Source organism: Salvelinus namaycush, chromosome 26, assembly GCF_016432855.1.
Source record: "Salvelinus namaycush isolate Seneca chromosome 26, SaNama_1.0, whole genome shotgun sequence".
NCBI classification, from domain to species: Eukaryota; Metazoa; Chordata; class Actinopteri; order Salmoniformes; family Salmonidae; genus Salvelinus; species Salvelinus namaycush.
This window is the reverse complement of record NC_052332.1, coordinates 23,024,509-23,044,490: the sequence shown is the minus strand read 5'-3', so window position 1 is coordinate 23,044,490 and position 19,982 is coordinate 23,024,509. Positions and strand designations below refer to the sequence as shown.

At 42.4% G+C, this 19,982-nt stretch overlaps 1 protein-coding gene across 1 annotated transcript in view; it reads right to left on the bottom strand.

Annotated features, from left to right (window-relative positions):
* LOC120021001 (colorectal mutant cancer protein-like) overlaps positions 1-19,982 on the bottom strand; it is a 154,929-nt gene that overhangs the window by 66,638 nt on the left and 68,309 nt on the right. Inside the window, exons 15-16 of the mRNA XM_038964665.1 lie at positions 17,616-17,758; positions 8,360-8,523 (exon numbers count right to left, since the gene is read on the bottom strand). Of these exons, the coding sequence (XP_038820593.1) occupies positions 8,360-8,523; positions 17,616-17,758 (307 nt within the window). The remainder of the gene's footprint in view (positions 1-8,359; positions 8,524-17,615; positions 17,759-19,982) is intronic.

The window sequence follows — 19,982 nt, the reverse complement described above, 5'->3', positions numbered from 1 at the left end:
ATCATACTTTTTGGAGAAATGTCCTCTGGTCTGATGAAACAAAAATAGAACTGTTTGGCCATAATGACCATCGTTATGTTTGGAGGAAAAAGGGGGAGGCTTGCAAGCCGAAGAACACCATCCCAACCGTGAAGCACGGGGGTGGCAGCATCATGTTGCGGGGGTGCTTTGCTGCAGGAGGGGCTGGTGCACTTCACAAAACAGATGGCATCATGAGGGTGGAAAATTATGTGGATATATTGAAGCAACATCTCAAGACATCAGTCAGGAAGTTAAAGCTTGGTCGCAAATGGCTCTTCCAAATGGACAATGACCCCAAGCATTCTTCCAAAGTTGTGGCAAAATGGCTTAAGGACAACAAAGTCAAGGTATTGGAGTGGCCATCATAAAGCCCTGACCTCAATCCTATAGAAAATTGAAAAACTGAAAAAGCGTGTGCGAGCAAGGAGGCCTACAAACCTGACTCAGTTACACCAGCTCTGTCAGGAGGAATGGGCCAAAATTCACCCAACTTATTGTGGGAAGCTTGTGGAAGGCTACCTGAAACGTTTGACCCAAGTTAAACAATTTAAAGGGAATGCTACCAAATACTAATTGAGTGTATGTAAACTTCTGACACACTGGGAATGTGATGAAAGAAATAAAAGCGGAAATAAATAATTCTCTCTACTATTATTCTGACATTTCACATTCTTAAAATAAAGTGGTGATCCAAACTGACCTAAGACAGGGAATTTTTAGGAATTGTGGAAAAACTGAGTTTAAATGTATTTGGCTAAGGTGTATGTAAACTTCAACTGTGTATATAGGGTGTTGAGATTGAGATTAAATGGTAACAATTCTAGTAACCAAATGTGAGTGACTGTGGATTCTCTGGGACTCATTGAATTGGCATCACAAGGAAAAACCATTTGGTACCTTGTAGTAGCCCCAAGAAAGAGACAAGAAAATTATATCAGAAAAACTAACAAGGAGACAAAACAAAAGTGAGACAGACAAAACAAGAAAATCTAACATGTCAGGCACATTCGTTTTTGCACAGGATTTTACCCTACATAGTAGTTCACAATTTGTATGTTAATAATTTGTGGGTAGTGTAGTCCATCACGCGTCTCAATTTACATGAGTAGAACAAGTATCCAAGACCATGATTTATGTACATGTGACTTTTTCATTTTTTTATCTAGTGTAAGAAACCCCTGATCTCTCAAAGTGCCCATATTTCAGAGTGTATAACTGTGTATGTGCGTGCGTGCGTACGCGAGTGTGAGATATGGCAGATGGTTAGAGTCTATGACCATGTCGGTCTTTACAGATCCTCATCTCTGATGCCAGAGTGATTCATAGGTTTGTAGTGGGCTTACAGACACGCTTGACTCCCGCCTTCATCTCCTCTCCACCCCAGAGAGTCAACCTCTCTTATCCCTCCATCCATCTAGCCCTCTCATCCCTCCATCCATCCATCTCCCTCTCACAGCTCCCAAACAGAGCGAGAGCGATAGAGAGAGAGCAGGAGAGAGGGGGGGGGGGGGGGGGGAGTTTGATGAAGAGGAAATTGGTTTAAACAGTGAAAGGAAATGGAATGAGCTTCCCAAGTCTCATCGACTGCTGTAGATCTCACACCAGGCCAGCTATGGAGCAAAAGTTTTGCATTTGTATTAGGATACTGAAATGGAATTTCATATTTTGGAATTTGCAATACACAAATTGAATCATAGAATTCATAATTTGGAGTTGTATTTCACGATTTGAAACTGAATTGAATAAATATTTAATTCTGTTATAAAATTCAATTGAATATTTAGTGTCGTTTTTTATTTAATTCATACATTTTAAATCCAGGCCGTAACACAACAAAATGTGTTATAAGTCAATGGGTATGAATACTATCTGAAGGCACTGTATTCAGAACCCTTGACTTTTCCACATTTTGTTACCTTATAGCCTTATTCTAAAATGGATTAAATCTACACACGATACCCCATAATGACAAAGCAAAAACAGGTTTTCAGAAATATCATATTTACATAAGTATTCAGACCCTTTACTCAGTACTTTGTTGAAGTACCTTTGGCAGTGATTACAGCGTTGAGTCTTCTTGGGTTTGACGCTACAAGCTTGGCACACCTGTATTTGGGGAGTTTCTCCCATTCTTCTCTGCAGATCATCTCAAGCTCTGTCAGGTTGGATGGGGAGCGTCGCTGCACAGCCATTTTCAGGTCTCTCCAGAGATGTTCGATTGGGTCTGTTTGGGCCACTCAAGGACATTCAGAGACTTGTCCCGAAGCCACTCCTGCGTTGTCTTGGCTGTGTGCTTTGGGTCGTTGTCCTGTTGGAAGGTGAACCTTCACACCAGTATGAGGTCCTAAGTGCTCTAGAGCAGGTTTTAATCAAGGATCTCCCTGTACTTTGTTCTGTTCATCTTTCCCTCGATCCTGACTAGTCTCGCAGTCCCTGCTGCTGAAAAACATCCTCACAGCATGATGCTGCCACCACCATGCTTCCCTGCCAGGTTTCCTCCAGACGTGACGCTTGGCATTCAGGCCAAAGAGTTCAATCTTGGTTTCATCAGACCAAAGATAGAACTGCTAAAGGGGGTGGAGTTGCGATCTCCTGCAGAGATAGCCTGCACAGGCACCCTCATAGATATCATCCTGACCAATCCTGCCCTCTAATTACACCTCTGCTGTCTTCAACCAGGATCTCAGCGATCACTGCCTCATTGCCTGCGTTTGTAATGGGTCCGCGATCAAAGAACCACCCCTCATCACTGTCAAACGCTCCCTAAAACACTTCAGCGAGCATGTCACGCCCTGACCATAGTTTGTTTTGTATGTTTCTATGTTTTGTTTGGTCAGGGTGTGATATGAGTGGGCATTCTATGTTGTTTGTCTAGTTTGTCTATTTCTATGTGTTTGGCCTGATATGGTTCTCAATCAGAGGCAGGTGTTTTCGTTGTCTCTGATTGGGAGCCATATTTAGGTAGCCTGTTTTGTATTGTGGGTTGTGGGTTATTGTTCCTGTTCCTGTGTTCCTGTGTTTTGTGTTCACTATACGGGACTGTTACATTTTCGTTCGTTTGTCGGTTTATTGTTTTGTTCGTTGTTTAAGTATTCGTATTAAAATGAATACTCACTACGCTGCATCTTGGTCCTCCTCTCTTTCGCCTGACGAAGAACGTGACAGAGCAGGCCTTTCTAATCGACCTGGCCCGGATATCCTGGAAGATATTGAACTTATTCCGCCAGTAGAGGATGCCCTGTTATTCTTTAAAAGTGCTTTCCTCACCATCTTAAATAAGCATGCCCCATTCAAAAAAGGTTGAACTAAAAACAGATATAGCCCTTGGTTCACTACAGACTTGACGGCCCTTGACCAGCACAAAAACATCCTGTGGCGTACTGCATTAGCATCGAATATCACCCGCGATATGCAACTTTTCAGGGAAGTTAGGAACCAATAAACACAGGCAGGTAGGAAAGCAAAGTCTAGCTTTTTCAAACAGAAATTTGCATCCTGTAGCACTAACTCCAAAATGTTCTGGGACACTAAAGGCCATGGAGAATAAGAGCACCTCCTCCAAGCTGCTCACTGCACTGAGGCTAGGAAACACCATCACCATCGATAAATCTACGATAATTGAGAATTTCAATAAGCCTTTTTCTACGGCTGGTCATGCTTTCCACCTGGCTACCCCTACCCCAGTCAACAGCTCTGCACCCCCCACAGCAACTTGCCCAAGCCTCCCCCATTTCTCCTTTACCCAAATCCAGATAGCTGATGTTCTGAAAGAGCTGCAAAATCTGGACCCCTACAAATCAGCCGGGTTAGACAATCTGGACCCTCTCTTTCTAAAATTATCCTCAGCAATTGTTGCAACCCCTATCCCTAGCCTGTTCAACCTCTCTTTCATATCGTCTGATATCCCTAAAGATTGGAAAGCTGCCGCAGTCATCCCCCTCTTCAAACGGGGAGACACTCTAGACTCAAACAGTTACAGACCTATATCTATCCTACCCAGCCTTTCTGAAGTCTTTGAAAGCCAAGTTAACAAACAGATCACCAATCATTTCGAATCCCACCGTACATTCTCCGCTATGCAATCTGGTTTCCGAGCTGGTCATGGGTGCACCTCAGCCACGCTCAAGGTCCTAAACGATATCATTACCGCCATCGATAAAAGACGACCTCGGGCAGTCTCTATGGGGGTGCCACAGGGTTAAATTCTCGGGCCGACTCTTTTCTCTGTATACATCAATGATGTCGCTCTTGCTGCTGGTGATTCTCTGATCCACCTCTACGCAGACAACACCATTCTGTATACTTCTGGCCCTTCTTTGGACACTGTGCTAACAAACCTCCAGACGAGCTTCAATGACATACGACACTCCTTCCGTTGCCTCCAACTGCTCTTAAATGCAAGTAAAACTAAATGCATGCTCTTCAACCGATCGCTGCCCGCGCCCGCCTGCCTGTCTAGCATCACTACTCTGGACGGTTCTGACTCAGAATATGTGGACAACTACAAATACCTAGGTGTCTGGCTAGACTGTAAACTCTCCTTCCAGACTCACATTAAGCATCTCCAATCCAAAATTAAATCTAGAATAGGCTTCCTATTTCGCAACAAAGCATCCTTCACTCATGCTGTCAAACATACCCTCGTAAAACTGACTATCCTACTGATCCTTGACTTTGGCAATGTCATTTATAAAATAGCCTCCAACACTCTACTCAGCAAATTGGATGTAGTCTATCACAGTGCCATCCGTTTTGTCAACAAAGCCCCATATACTACCCACCACTGCGACCTGTATGCTCTCGTTGGCTGGCCCTTGCTTCATATTCGTCGCCAAACCCACTGGCTCCAGGTCATCTATAAGTCTTTTCTAGGTAAAGCCCCACCTTATCTCAGCTCACTGGTCGCCATAGAAGCACCCACCCGTAGCACGCTCTCCAGCAGGTATATCTCACTGGTCATCCCCAAAGCCAACTCCTCCTTTGGCCGCCTTTCCTTCCAGTTCTCTGCTGCCAATGACTGGAACGAAGTGCAAAAATCACTGAAGCTGGAGTCTTAGATCTCCCTCACTAACTTTAAGCATCAGCTGTCAGAGCAGCTTACCGATCATTGCACCTGTACTCAGCCCATCTGTAAATAGCCCACCCAACTACCTCATCCCCATATTGTTATTTATTTTTTGCTCCTTTGCGCCCCAGTATCTCTACTTGTACATTCATCTTCTGTACATCTATCACTCCAGTGTTTAATTGCTAAATTTTTATTATTTCGTCACTATGGCCTATTTATTGCCCTACCTCCCTAATCTTACTACATTTGCACACATTGTCTATATATTTTTCTATTGTATTAATGACTGTATGTTTGTTTATCCTATGTGTAACTGTGTGTTTGTGTCGCACTGCTTTGCTTTATCTTGGCCAGGTCGCAGTTGTAAATTAGAACTTGTTCTCAACTGGCCTACCTGGTTAAATAAAGGTAAAATATATATATATATATTAATACTCTTGTTTCTCATTTTGGCAAACTCCAAGCGGCTGTCTGGAAGGTTCTCCCATTTCCACAGAGGAACTCTGGAGCTCTGTCAGAGTGACCATTGGGTTCTTGGTCACCTTCCTCACCAAGGCCCTTCTCCCCTGATTGCTCAGTTTGGCCAGGTGGCCAGCTCGAGGAAGAGTCTTGATGGTTCCGAACTTCTTCCATTTCAGAATGATGGAGGCCACTGTGTTCTTTGGGACCTTTGCAGAAATGTTTTGGTACCCTTCCCCAGATCTTTGCCTCGACACAATCTTGTCTTGGAGCTCTACTGACAATTCCGTCGACCTCATGGCTTGGTTTTTGCTCTAACATGCACTGTAAACTGTGGGGGCTTATAGAGAGGTACCTTTCCAAATAATTTCCAATCACCAAATTTACCATAGGTGGACTCCAATCAAGTTATAGAAACATCTGGATGATCAATGGAAATAGGATGCACCTGAGGTCAATTTTGAGTCTCATAGCAAAGGGTCTGAATACTTGGGTAAATACGGTATCAGTTTTTTATTTTTAATACATTTGCAAAAAAAAATATACAACTTTTTTTTATTTGTCCTTATGGGGTAGTGTGTGGCGATTGATGAGGAATTTTTTTTATTTAATCAATTTAACAAAATGTGGGAAAAGTCAAGGGGTCTGAATACTTTCCAAATGCACTTAACATTCAGTTTTAATATGGCAGATATTGCATTCATTGTTCATACAAACTATGATTTGAAGTTTTCAAAGTTTCATATATTCAACTTCTTGGATGCATTCAAATTCAGTTCTCTAAATTCAGATTCAAAACCAGAGACAACAGCCTGGGCTCTATATTATATAAAGTACGGTTTTATAAGCCCAGCTACTGCTATGGAACATGTGGAGTAACTTAAACTTGTCTGTGCCGCATGAACACCCAATATCAACAAATGGCCTTGGAGAAGATACATATTTGCCTGTGTGGTATTCTTTTTATAGGCTTAGTCAATTGTAATGGATTGGGTCCACACACAATGGGATACTGTGGCCCAATCCCAAACCCATCACTAGACCCTTGGCTGACTCCTCGCAAATCTGAAAGGACTGGATATGCCGGTGTAGGAATCAGCTCCACCTCTCATACTCACTGGATAAGTGTTTCTATCAAATTACAAAAATTATGTTATTATAGATGTGTAAAAGAGACACCATTAGGATACTCAGTCTAGAAAAGAGGGATCTGTTTGGGATTAAGCCTCACAGCTGGAACTGTGAAGGTGTCTATTTTTCTTCGCACAAAATGTAACTGGGTTAGCATTAAGTGGTCAGACTAGCACTGGTTGTGTCCACTGTGATCAGCCAACAAAAGGGGGTGAAATTGATAGCCAAGTTCAATTAGTTTATTAGAAAATGTAGATCACTAAATAAACGTTAAACATAGGTACCTTGATTTCTCTTTCTTTACAGTAATATGTCTCTATCTGTCCTCTATTTCAGCTCTGACACAATGGTTTGTGATGGAGGTCCATTCAGGCTGATAATATAAAGCCAAGTAAATCCATTCTCCCACCTTACAGTGAGTGGGCTATGACAGTCACTAACTGAATGCCAGTTACAGTGATTGTCTGTTACGACTTTAACAGTCTTAACACGATTGACATACACTATATATACAAAATTATTTGGACTTCCCTTCAAATTAGTGGATTCTGCCATTTCAGCCACACCCGTTGCTGACAGGTGTATAAAATCGAGCACACAGCCACGCAATCTCCATAGACAAACATTGGCAGTAGAATGGCCTTGCGAAGAGCTCAGTGACTTTCAATGTGGTATCATTATAGGATGCCACCTTTCCAACAAGTCAGTTCGTCAAATTTCTTCCCTGCTAGAGCTGCCCCGGTCAACTGTAAGTGCGGTTATTGTGAAGTGGAAACGTCTAGGAGCAACAATGGCTCAGCCGCAAAGTGATAGGCCACACAAGCTCATAGAACCGCCGAGTTCTGAAGTTCGTAAAAATCGTCTGTCCTTGTTTGCAACACTCACTATTGCCTTCCAAACTGCCTCTGGAAGCAACATCAGCGAAATAATTGCTATATTTCTCTGTCCTTCACTTTGCCTCTCTCCTTTCTCTACCTCTTTCTTTAGCATAACTGTCTCTCTCGCTCACGGTTAATTTCTCTACATCTCTGTCACATTCTGTGTCCATAGGTCTACTTCCCTTTCGTTCTCCCTCTCTCATTCTCCCATCTTTCCCTGTGTATGTGTGTGTGTGTGTGTTGTATTATCTGTTTGCGAGGAAAGAAATAGCTAGCAGACTGAATTCCCCTTAGGACTGCTGACACTCCCATCGCTACGCAGACGACAGCCAGGCAGACAGGTTTCCATTACCAGAGCTGAGGCGTCACCGTGGGGACCACCATCAGGCCCCTCATCAGTCTATGACATCAGTCTGAATCACACAGGCGTCCCAGGCTGAGACGGGCTGTTACTGGTGGGTACAACCCAGGGTCACCCCAGGACCCCTGCTGACAGATTACTGGAAGTGGCTCAGGTCTTCCAGCAGGACAGTTCAACGTCACACAACAGTTATATTATAACTAATCTCACTGTATTTTCCATTTACCTTTCTTTAAGCGTCTGTGAATGCATTTAATAGGAGATGTTTGTACCAGTATTAGGTTAACCTATTTTCATGTATCCTGCATGTTTTTCTTTCGCTCCGTCCGCTCTTTATCCTCCTTCGCGCTTTCCTAACAATAAATTGTGTTTATATGGAAGGAAAATGATTTCCTAAAACGAGTCTCAGTATTAGCCACTAGTCATTTTCTGGTGTCTTACCTTGATGGCGAGGTCACAGTGTTGGCTGGCGGTGGTCAGCTGCTCTATGTGGCGGTCGACCTCGGCCACAGACAGGCTGCATGTGCTCTTCTTCCTCCCACACAGCACGCTCTCCAACCCCGTCAGAACCCGCTGCAGTTCTGAGTTCAGGTCACTGCAGTTGTCTACAGGGAGAAAGCACAGGTCCGGATCAGACTGGTCTAGGAACATATTCATGTTTTAAAGCCTAATGTAATGTAATGTCAGGCAAAAGGAGTTCAGGCCACTGCAGTACAGGGAAGAAGAACAGTCAAACGGATCTGGAATCAGATGAATGAATTCTAGTGTGCAGGATGCTGGTCAAAATAATAGGACTAGAGCCAGATACACTGATCTAGGAACAAATAATCAAACCTCAATGTGGCTAGAACAACACAGCTACTGTAGTCTGCATGAGCAAGGTGACCTTGGAGCATAGTGTTGATGTTTTGTGTGCTACAGCCACTGATAACAGCCATGTACTAAATGCTAATGGTTTAACTGAGCGCCTGAGGGTGACTGGAGGAATGCTGCTGGCATGCTGCAGGCTAGTAACGCACTCATTAAACCGCATCACACACACATCTGCTGTTTAGAGAGAACATAACACACACCACAACTATTTGAAAGAAAGACAATGATACAAGGACAATTATTTTTCATATAATATGACAATATTGAAATTCAGTACATTTATACACAGCGAACTACAGATAACACCTGTGGGAATCAAACCCACAACCCTGGGTTGCAAGGCAAGCAGCAAGCTCCAACCAACTGAGGCATGTAGGGCTTTCCACGACTAAATAAATTATCTTGGTCGACCAAGGGTCGTCTGTTCTTTCGACCAATCGATTGGTCAACATTTTTAAACGTGTATTTTTCCATATATACAGTGGGGAGAAGAATTATTTGATACACTGCCGATTTTGCAGGTTTCCCTACTTACAAAGCATGTAGAGGTCTGTAATTTTTATCATAGGTACACTTCAACTGTGAGAGACGGAATCTAAAACAAAAATCCAGAAAATCACATTGTATGTGTAACGGCAGCCTTCCTCCTCTTCACGAGAAGAGGAGGTGTAGGGATCGGACCAACACGCAGCGTAGCCAGTGCTCAACATGTTTAATAGACGAAAACAGTGAACACTTACAAATACAAAAATAACAAACGTGGCAAACCGAAACAGTCCTCTCTGGTGCAATGAACACAAAGACAGGAAACAACCACCCACAAAATCCCAACACAAAACAAGCCACCTAAATATGATTCCCAATCAGAGACAACACAAAACACCTGCCTCTGATTGGGAACCATATTAGGCCAAACATAGAAACAGACAAACTAGACACACAACATAGAATGCCCACCCAGCTCACGTCCTGACCAACACTAAAACAAGAAAAACACACAAGAACTATGGTCAGAACGTGACAGTATGATTTTTAAGTAATTCATTTGCATTTTATTGCATGACATAAGTATTTGATACATCAGAAAAGCAGAACTTAATATTTGGTACAGAAACCTTTGTTTGCAATTACAGAGATCATACGTTTCCTGTAGTTCTTGACCAGGTTTGCACACACTGCAACAGGGATTTTGGCCCACTCCTCCATACAGACCTTCTCCAGATCCTTCAGGTTTCGGGGCTGTCGCTGGGCAATACGGACTTTCAGCTCCCTCCAAAGATTTTCTATTGGGTTCAGGTCTGGAGACTGGCAAGGCCACTACAGGACCTTGAGATGCTTCTTACGGAGCCACTCCTTAGTTGCCCTGGCTGTGTGTTTCGGGTCGTTGTCATGCTGGAAGACCCAGCCACGACCCATCTTCAATGCTCTTACTGAGGGAAGGAGGTTGTTGGCCAAGATCTCGCGATACATGGCCCCATCCATCCTCCCCTCAATACGGTGCAGTCGTCCTGTCCCCTTTGCAGAAAAGCATCCCCAAAGAATGATGTTTCCACCTCCATGCTTCACGGTTGGGATGGTGTTCTTGGGGTTGTACTCATCCTTCTTCTTCCTCCAAACACGGCGAGTGGAGTTTAGACCAAAAAGCTCGATTTTTGTCTCATCAGACCACATGACCTTCTCCCATTCCTCCTCTGGATCATCCAGATGGTCATTGGCAAACTTCAGACGGGCCTGGACATGCGCTGGCTTGAGCAGGGGGACCTTGCGTGCGCTGCAGGATTTTAATCCATGACGGCGTAGTGTGTTACTAATGGTTTTCTTTGAGACTGTGGTCCCAGCTCTCTTCAGGTCATTGACCAGGTCCTGCCGTGTAGTTCTGGGCTGATCCCTCACCTTCCTTATGATCATTGATGCCCCACGAGGTGAGATCTTGCATGGAGCCCCAGACCGAGGGTGATTGACCGTCATCTTGAACTTCTTCCATTTTCTAATAATTGCGCCAACAGTTGTTGCCTTCTCACCAAGCTGCTTGCCTATTGTCCTGTAGCCCATCCCAGCCTTGTGCAGGTCTACAATTTTATCCCTGATGTCCTTACACAGCTCTCTGGTCTTGGCCATTGTTGAGAGGTTGGAGTCTGTTTGATTGAGTGTTTGGACAGGTGTCTTTTATACAGGTAACGAGTTCAAACAGGTGCAGTTAATACAGGTAATGAGTGGAGAACAGGAGGGCTTCTTAAAGAAAAACTAACAGGTCTATGAGAGCCGGAATTCTTACTGGTTGGTAGGTTTTCAAATACTTATGTCATGCAATAAAATGGAAATTAATTACTTAAAAATCATACAATGTGATTTTCTGGATTTTTGTTTTAGATTCCGTCTCTCACAGTTGAAGTGTACCTATGATAAAAAATTACAGACCTCTACATGCTTTGTAAGTAGGAACACCTGCAAAATCGGCAGTGTATCAAATACTTGTTCTCCCCACTGTATACACACCCTACAGTATGTGTTTTCATCAAATCAACCATAAAACACACACGTGACAAGAGCGAGCTGGACCACAATTGATTTGATTGTGCTGGCCGGGCTCCTCCTGCTGCAGCGACCACCACAGAACATCAACAGTGTTTATTGCGTTGTCTGTGTTGCTGAAGCTGTAACATAATTACAGCCATTTCTGACTGAAAAGTTCTGTTACCGAAATCCCTCATTTATTTAGGAAAAACATTGCCTCAACCCTGGCTCTTTTTACGTGACACGTATGCATCGCATAGACGTGACCAATAGGGCCTGACCTATAGCAGATCATAATCACATCAATAAACTGGTTATAACAAACTCTGAACACCATAACACGTGACAGCAAAATGGATGCTGACGTGACCAATAAACTCTAAACTGGGGAATGTTTGGTTGCTCAGGAGGAAAAGGGGGAAGTCAGGTGTGGAATACATTTTACTAGTTGTGGAAAGTACTGGAGTACAAGAAAAATAAAGTAAGGAGCAAGCCCTGCGTGCATATTATGTGTGCCAAACAGGTGCTGTTAGATTCCAATATAATTTTAATAAATTATAAGCGTACCAGAGAGTCTGTTGTAAATTTCCACCGGTCTAATGTCCATTGCTCGTGTTTCTTGGCCCAAGCAAGTATCTTATTATTATTGGTGTCCTTTAGTAGTGGTTTCTTTGCAGCAATTCGAACATGAAGGCCTGATTCAGGCCTGATTCAGGCCTCTGAACAGTTGATGTTGAAATGTGTCTGTTACTTGAACTCTGTGAAGCATTTATTTGGGCTGCAATTTCTGAGGCTGGTAACTCTAATGAACTTATCCTCTGCAGCAGAGGTAACTCTGGGTCTTCCATTCCTGTGGCGGTCCTCATGAGAGCCAGTTTCATCATAGCGCTTGATGGTTTTTGCGACTGCACTTGAAGAAACTTTCAAAGTTCTTCACATGTTCAGTATTGGCTGACCTTCATGTCTTAAAGCAATGATGGACTGTCTATCACTTCCTCCGAAGTCTGTCCCTCTCCTTGTTCGGGCGGCGTTCGGTGGTCGACGTCACCGGCCTTCTAGCCATCGCCGATCCACTTTTTATTTTCCATTTGTTTTGTCTTTGTCTTACACACCTGGTTTCAATTTCCCAATTACTTGTTCATTATTTACCCTCTGTTCCCCCATGTTTGTTTGTGAGTAATTGTTTATTGTATTGCGGTCCGTATTTGTGGCCATGTATTTATACGATGTGTATTGTTATATTATTGAGTAAAATTGCTTTCATTACTCTTATCTGCTGTCCTGCGCCTGACTCATCTCACCAGCTACACACAGATGCATTACACTGTCGTTTCTCTTTGCTTATTTGAGCTGTTCTTGCCATAATATGGACTTGGAATTTTACCAAATAGGGCTATCATCTGTATACACCCCTACCTTCTCACAACACAACTGACTGGCTCAAACGCATTAAGAAGGAAAGAAATTCCACAAATTGACTTTTAAGAAGGCACACCAGTTAATTGAAATGCATTCCAGGTGACTACCTCATGAAGCTGGTTGAGAGAATGCCAAGTGTGCAAAGCTGTCATCAAGGCAAAGGGTGGCTACTTTGAAGAATCTCAAATTACTTCATGATTACTACATGATTCCTTATGTGTTATTTCATAGTTTTGAGGTCTTCACTATTATTCTACAATGTAGAAAATAGTAAAAATAAAGAAAAACCCTTGAATGAGTAGGTGTCCTAAAACTTGTATATTTGCAAACATTTCTAAAAACCTGTTTTTTCTTTGTCATTATGAGGTAGTGTGTTGATTTGTATTTGTATTTATTTATTATGGATCCTGGGGTCTAGCAAAATTAAGGCAATTTATACGATTTTAAAAACATTACAATACATTTACAGATTTCACAACACACTGTGTGCCCTCAGGCCCCTACTCCACCACTACCACATATCTACAGTACAAAATCCATGTGTACGTGTGTGTAGTGCGTATGTTATCGTGTGTGTGTATGCATGTGTCTGTGCCTATGTTTGTTGCTTCACAGTCCCTGCTGTTCCATAAGGTGTATTTTTAAATCTAATTTTACTCCTTGCATCAGTTACTTGATGTGGAATAGAGTTCCATGTAGTTATGGCTCTATGTAGTACTGTGCGCCTCCCATAGTCTGTTCTGGACTTGGAGACTGTTAAGAGACCTTGTGGCTTGTGGCTTGTTTTAGGGGGCATGCATGGGTGTCTGAGCTGTGCGCCAGTAGTTCAAACAGACAGCACGGTGCATTCAACATCTCAATACCTCTCATAAATAGAAGTAGTGATAAAATCAATCTCTCCTCCACTTTGAGCCAGGAGAGATTGACATGCATATTAGCTCTTTATGTACATCCAAGGGTCAGCCGTGCTGCCCTGTTCTGAGGCAATTGCAATTTTACTAAGTCCCTTTTTTGTGGCACCTGACCACACGACGGAACAGGAGTCCAGGTGCGACAAAACTAGGGCCTGTAGGACCTGCCTTGTTGATAGTGCTGTTTAGTTAGAGCGGTGCTTTATTATGGACAGACTTCTTCCTATCTTAGCTACTGTGGTATCAATATGTTTTAACAATGACAGTTTACAATCCAGGGTTACTCCAAGCAGTTATATCACCCCAACTTGCTCAATTTCCACATTATTTATTACAAGATTTAGTTGAGGTTTAAGGTTTAGTGAATGATTTGTCCCAAATACAATGATTTTAGTTTAGGACTAACTTAACTATTAACTAACTATTTAGGACTAACTTATTCCTTGCCACCCACTCTGAAATGAATTGCAACTATTTGTTAAGTGTTGCAGTCATTTCAGTTGCTGTAGTAGCTGACATGTATAGTGTTGAGTCATCCACATACATAGATAGATACACTGGCTTTACTCAAAGTCAGTGGCATGTCATTAGTAAAGATCGAAAAAAGTAAGGGGCCTAGCAGCTGCCCTGGGAAATTCCTGATTCCACCTGGATTATGTTGGAGCGGCTTCCATTAAAGAACACCCTCTGTGTTAGGTGACAGGTAACTCTTTATCCACAATATAGCAGGGGGTGTAAAGCCATAACAAATACATTTTTCGAGCAGCAGACTATGATCGATAATGTCAAAAGCTCCACTGAAGTCTAACAGAACAGCCCCCCCAATCTTTTTATCATCAATTCCTCTCAGCCAATCAGTCATTTGTGTAAGTGCTGTACTTGTTGAATGTCCTTCCCTATAAGCATGCTGAAAGTTTGTTGTCAATTTGTTTACTGTAAAATAGCATTGTATCTGGTCAAACACCATTTTTTCTAAAAGTTTCGTAAGGGTTGGTAACAGGCTGGTTGGTTGGCTATTTGATCCAGTAATGACTTTTGGTTCCCTCCAAGTCAAATCAAAGTTTATTTGTCACGTGCGCTGAATACAACAGGTGTAGACCTTACAGTGAAATGCTTACTTACAAGCCCTAACCAACAGTGCAATTTTAAGTAAAAAATAGGTATTAGGTAAACAATAGATAAGTAAAGAAAGAAAAAATATACAGTAAAATGACAGTGAAAATAACAGCAGTGAGGCTATATACAGGTGGTACCGGTACAGAGTCAATGTGCAGGGGCACCGGTTAGTCGGGCTAATTGAGGTAATATGTGTTAACTCGAAATGACACAACGACAAGGTTCCAGTTTAACAAAGTTTACTCTACTATATGAACACACTACAAGGTAGCCATTACACTCCAGGCTAGGTCCAACAACGAACAGACTTCCAGCGCATGCGCACTCTTGACTCCGTGATAGCCCCGTAATAACAGGAGTATAGGGATACTTAAAACATGAACTTAACAATATGTACATGTAGTTATAATTAAAGTGACTACGCATAGATGATAAACAGAGTAGCAGCAGTGTAAAAGAGGGGTTGAGGGCACACAATGCAAATAGACCGGGTAGCCAATGTGCGGGGTACCGGTTAGTCGGGCTAATTGAGGTAATACCTACATGAATGTATAGTTAAAGTGACTATGCATAGATGATAAACAGAGCAGCAGCAGCGTAAAAGAGGGGTTGGGGCACACACTTTCTAGTAGGCTTAGATTGAAGATATGGCAAATAAGAGTGGCAATATCATCCAAGTTGTCAGACCCCTGTGGCTTGTCATTGTTGATAGGCAACAACAAATTATTTACGGAATTCAAAATTACAATGCTTGTCTTTCATAATTTGGTCAGATATACTTGGATGTGTAGTGTCAGCGTTTGTTGCTGGCATGTCATGCCTAAATTTGCTAATCTTGCCAAAAAGAAAATCATTAAAAAGTAGTTGGCAATATCAGTTGGTTTTGTGATGAATGAGCCATCTGATTCAATGAATGATGGAGCTCAGTTTGCTTTTTCCCCAAAATTTCATTTAAGGTGCTCCAAAGTTTTTTCATTTATCTTTGTTTCATAGTGTAGTTTCTTCATCTTTTTATTCAGTTTAGTCACATGATTACTCAATTTGCAATACGTTTGCCAATCGGTTGTGCAGCCAGACTTATTTGCCATTCCTTTTGCCTCATCCCTTAACCATCCCTTTTTTCAATTCCTCATCAATCCATAGGGATTTAACATGTTTTACAGTCATTTCCTTAAATGGGTGCATGCTTATTAGTAACTGGAATAAGCAATTTCATAAATGTATCAAGTGCAACGTCTGTTGTTTGCTCCTCATTACACACCACGGACCAACAAACATTCTTTACATCAACAACATAGGAATCCCTACCAAACGTATTGTATGACCTCTTATACACTATATTAGGCCCAGCCTTCGGAACATTGGTTTTCCTAGATATGGTTACTATATTGTGATCACTACATACGATGATTTGAAAAAATTAAAAAGCTTCCTTTTTTTTTTTTGAATAAGGTTGTAACGTAACAAATGTGGAAAAAGTCAAGGGGTCTGAAAACTTTCCGAATGCACTGTACCATTTCAGTAACCTTAGAGTGATGGACTGTGCCATCCCCACTGCCTCCACAATGGATCAGTCCACTCAGGCAGGAGCCAATCAGACAGGTGTCTTGTACCCCATGATTGAAGCAATTGTTTTTGCTACTGCCCGACTAAAGAAATCTTGGTCGACCAACAGCCTATCGGTAAACAATCAACCAGTCGACTAAATGGGGTCAGCCCTAAAAGGCATGTACCACTTTCAAAGCTTCAATTCCCTATTCACTGTGTCAACTTCATATCTCCAGAGGGAATCTAATTGGCTCATCAGAAACTAATTTAAATTTGCATATAAATAAAAGCCCTGCAAAGCATCCAATACCGCCATGCCGATGGTGAGCACCTGCTGACATACTGCATCCACAATGATGATGATGATGATTAGTATCTTCCCAGACCTAGACAAACATAGCCTGGGTACATTGTGTGGAATATGAAAATGTGGAGAGCGACTGAGACGTTTTTCCATATGTCCCCCCTTTTCCTACCGCTGGAGGGGCAAAGTAAATGCAGGTTTTGCAAACAATTCGAAAGTAATTAGTGCTGTGTGAACGAACGTGATGATTAACAAAACTTATATTCCTGTTTCCTAAATTATTTCCTCACTGGTGAAATCCTTTTGTGTGTGTGTGTGAGGGGATAAGATTGTCCCGGCTACAGCTAGAGACAAAGACCTGTAATGAATGAAAAATTTGTTTTTCTTCTCTCTCTCTCTCTGCTCAACGTTGAGGATAAGGAAGAAGAGAAACCAATGAAGCTCTTTACCATTGACAAGTGATTGCTGGGTGCACTCAGCACCATTGATAGAGGGGAGTATAAATAGCGTTTCGAAGGAACTGCTGCACGGACTCTGCTGAATCAATTTTCCATTGTGGGAGTGTGCATGCGAGCACAAATGCGCACACACACAGTCACATACACACACGCACATAACTGCTCCTCATTCGATCTCCGCTAGAAGCCGATAATTGTGTATTGGGTGCCATCAACCCTACAGCAGTTGGTTGGCCACAGGCCATCCATCAAGGGAGGACATGCACAGATACTGTAGGTCACAGAGTACATCTATGGGCACAGATAGGTAACAGTCTCTCCATGGGAGAGATGATTCATATGAACCACTGATCGAAGCAGTTATTAGTGAAACAGAAAAGTGAAGATTAGCCTGAGAACATAAACACATTCCTTCTACTGATGGAGTGGAGCAAACTCCAGCTTGGCTGTGAATGTGTCCACTAAACCATAGAATGAGTGTATTCAGAGCAAGTCAAACTCATTTATAGGAGTTGTATGTGGGTTTACAGTCAAGCACTAGTGTCCTTTCTTACCCATGTTGGCGGTCGTCAGGGTGGAGTGGTTTTCAGCCAGTGAGACGGAGGCCACGTCCTGGTCGAGGCTGCGTCCGTCCTCGTTGACCTCGTGCTGGCTGTGGCTGAGCTCCGAACGCAGCTCTGAAAACTCATCCTCCTCCCTGAGGGGCAGAGGGTCACTGAGTTATGTCGGAGTTAGGGCAAAGTGATATGACACTAGCCTTGTTGACAGATGTGTTTGTGGTTCGATAACGATGTAATTTCCTGGCATGATGGCAACCAGGCGAGTCAGCTAAAGCATAAAACTGATTTGGCAACCAGGCGGGTGTGACAATTCCCTGCTAAGTTTGTTTTTTACTTCAATGTTGTTGTCATGACCACACACACACACACACACACACACACACACACACACACAGACACACACACACGCTGATTAACCCTATACAGCACGTATACGCGCATGTGTGTGTGTGTATTCGTGCTTCAGATGAGAACCCTCTGCAATTAAGCAATAGTGACGTCCCAGTCTGAACTTCTCAGGCATAAGTATTTAAATATATGCACAAGCATGAAGATCATGTATGTTTTAATGAGAGGAAAGCTCCCGGTGTGACCAACCTGCAGGAGAAATGTCAGATCTAAGAAGTGCAGTGTTTACACGTCTGTGAGACTGAGCACATCGGATTATCTATTAGATGAAGCACGGACAGCCCACACCTATGTTGATACCACTTGTTCTCCCTTGCTGTGACGGCTAGATACATTTATCGAGGAACATTCCTAGATCCGAATGAAAGCAGCATACATTTCCACATTTTGAATGAATGTTGATTCTTGTGCCTGTGTCTCGGATACTGTATTTTGTCTGCCACACATGCCTGGAGTTGCATTGGAATAATGGATTCTATCCAAACTCTATCCAATATGTCTATGTACATAATACAGAAATAAACAATATTGGTGAAAGTAGTACTGCAGTTGTCACGTTCCTGACCTGTTTTCTGTTGTTTGGTATGTGTTTATTGGTCAGGGCGTGAGTTTTGGGTGGGCAGTCTATGTTTTCTGTTTCTATGTTGGTTTTGGGTTGCCTGGTATGGCTCTCAATTAGAGGCAGGTGTTTGACGTTTCCTCTGATTGAGAGTCATATTAAGGTAGGTTGTTCTCACTGTTTGTTTGTGGGTGATTGTTTCCTGTGTCAGTGTTTGTTGCACCATACGGGACTGTATCGTGAGTTCGTTTTGTTTGTAATCAGTACTTGTTCGTTCGTTCTTCGTTGTATATAAGTTCGTAGTCCAGGTCTGTCTACTTCGTTTGTTGTTTTTTGTAAAAGTATCAAGTGTTCTTCGTGTGTTTAGTTTCGTCTTGTTAATAAAGTTCATTATGTATTCACAACCCGCTGCACGTTGGTCCAATCCTTGCTACTCCTCTTCGGATGAAGAGAAGGAGGAGGCTCGTTACAGCAGTAAACAAAGTCACTGCTGCTACCAAACATTGATACGTAACATCTTGCCTGTAGCTCTGAATTATAGGGTCGTTTGGTTGCATTTCATTGGTTTGACACAATCTTGATTGTGAATTAAATAGCCGGGCAATAAATTCACATCACATAGTTCTCACAAGGTTGGCAAATAGAAAGTACTGACACACGCTGTTATGTGCTGTTCTGACAACATGAAGCAAGATACACTGAATTGGCATGGCACCGTTTACGCAAACATAAACACACACAAACAGAGAATGAAAGAAAACAGATTTTTTAAATTCCCTAGTAAAAAAAACAGGGTAACACTTTATTTGGATAGTCTGTAGAGCATCTACAGATGGCCTAACTGTCACGTTCCTGACCTGTTTTCTGTTAGTTTTTGTATGTGTTAGTTGGTCAGGACGTGAGTTTGGGTGGGCAGTCTATGTTTTCTGTTTCTATGTTGGTTTAAGGGTGACCTGATATGGCTCTCAATTAGAGGCAGGTGGTTTTCATTTCCTCTGATTGAGAGTCATATTAAGGTAGGTGTTTTCACACTGTTTGTTGTGGGTGGTTGTCTCCTGTGTTAGTGTCTGTCTATGTTGCACCATACGGGACTGTTTCGGTTTGTTTGTTCATTTTGTTCGTTCGGTTTTTATGTAGTCATTTCCCTGTTCGTGCGTTCTTCGTGTTACATGTAAGTTCTTACGTCCAGGTCTGTCTACATTCGTTTTGTTATTTTGTTAGTTAATTCAAGTATAGTTCGTTTTTTTGTCTTCGTTGTTTTGTCGTGTCTAAATAAATATCATGTCGAAGTATCACGCTGCGTCTTGGTTCAATCCATGCTCCTCCTCTTCGGATGAAGAGGAAGAGGAGAACCGTTACAGAACCACCCACCAATCCAGAACCAAGCAGCGCAA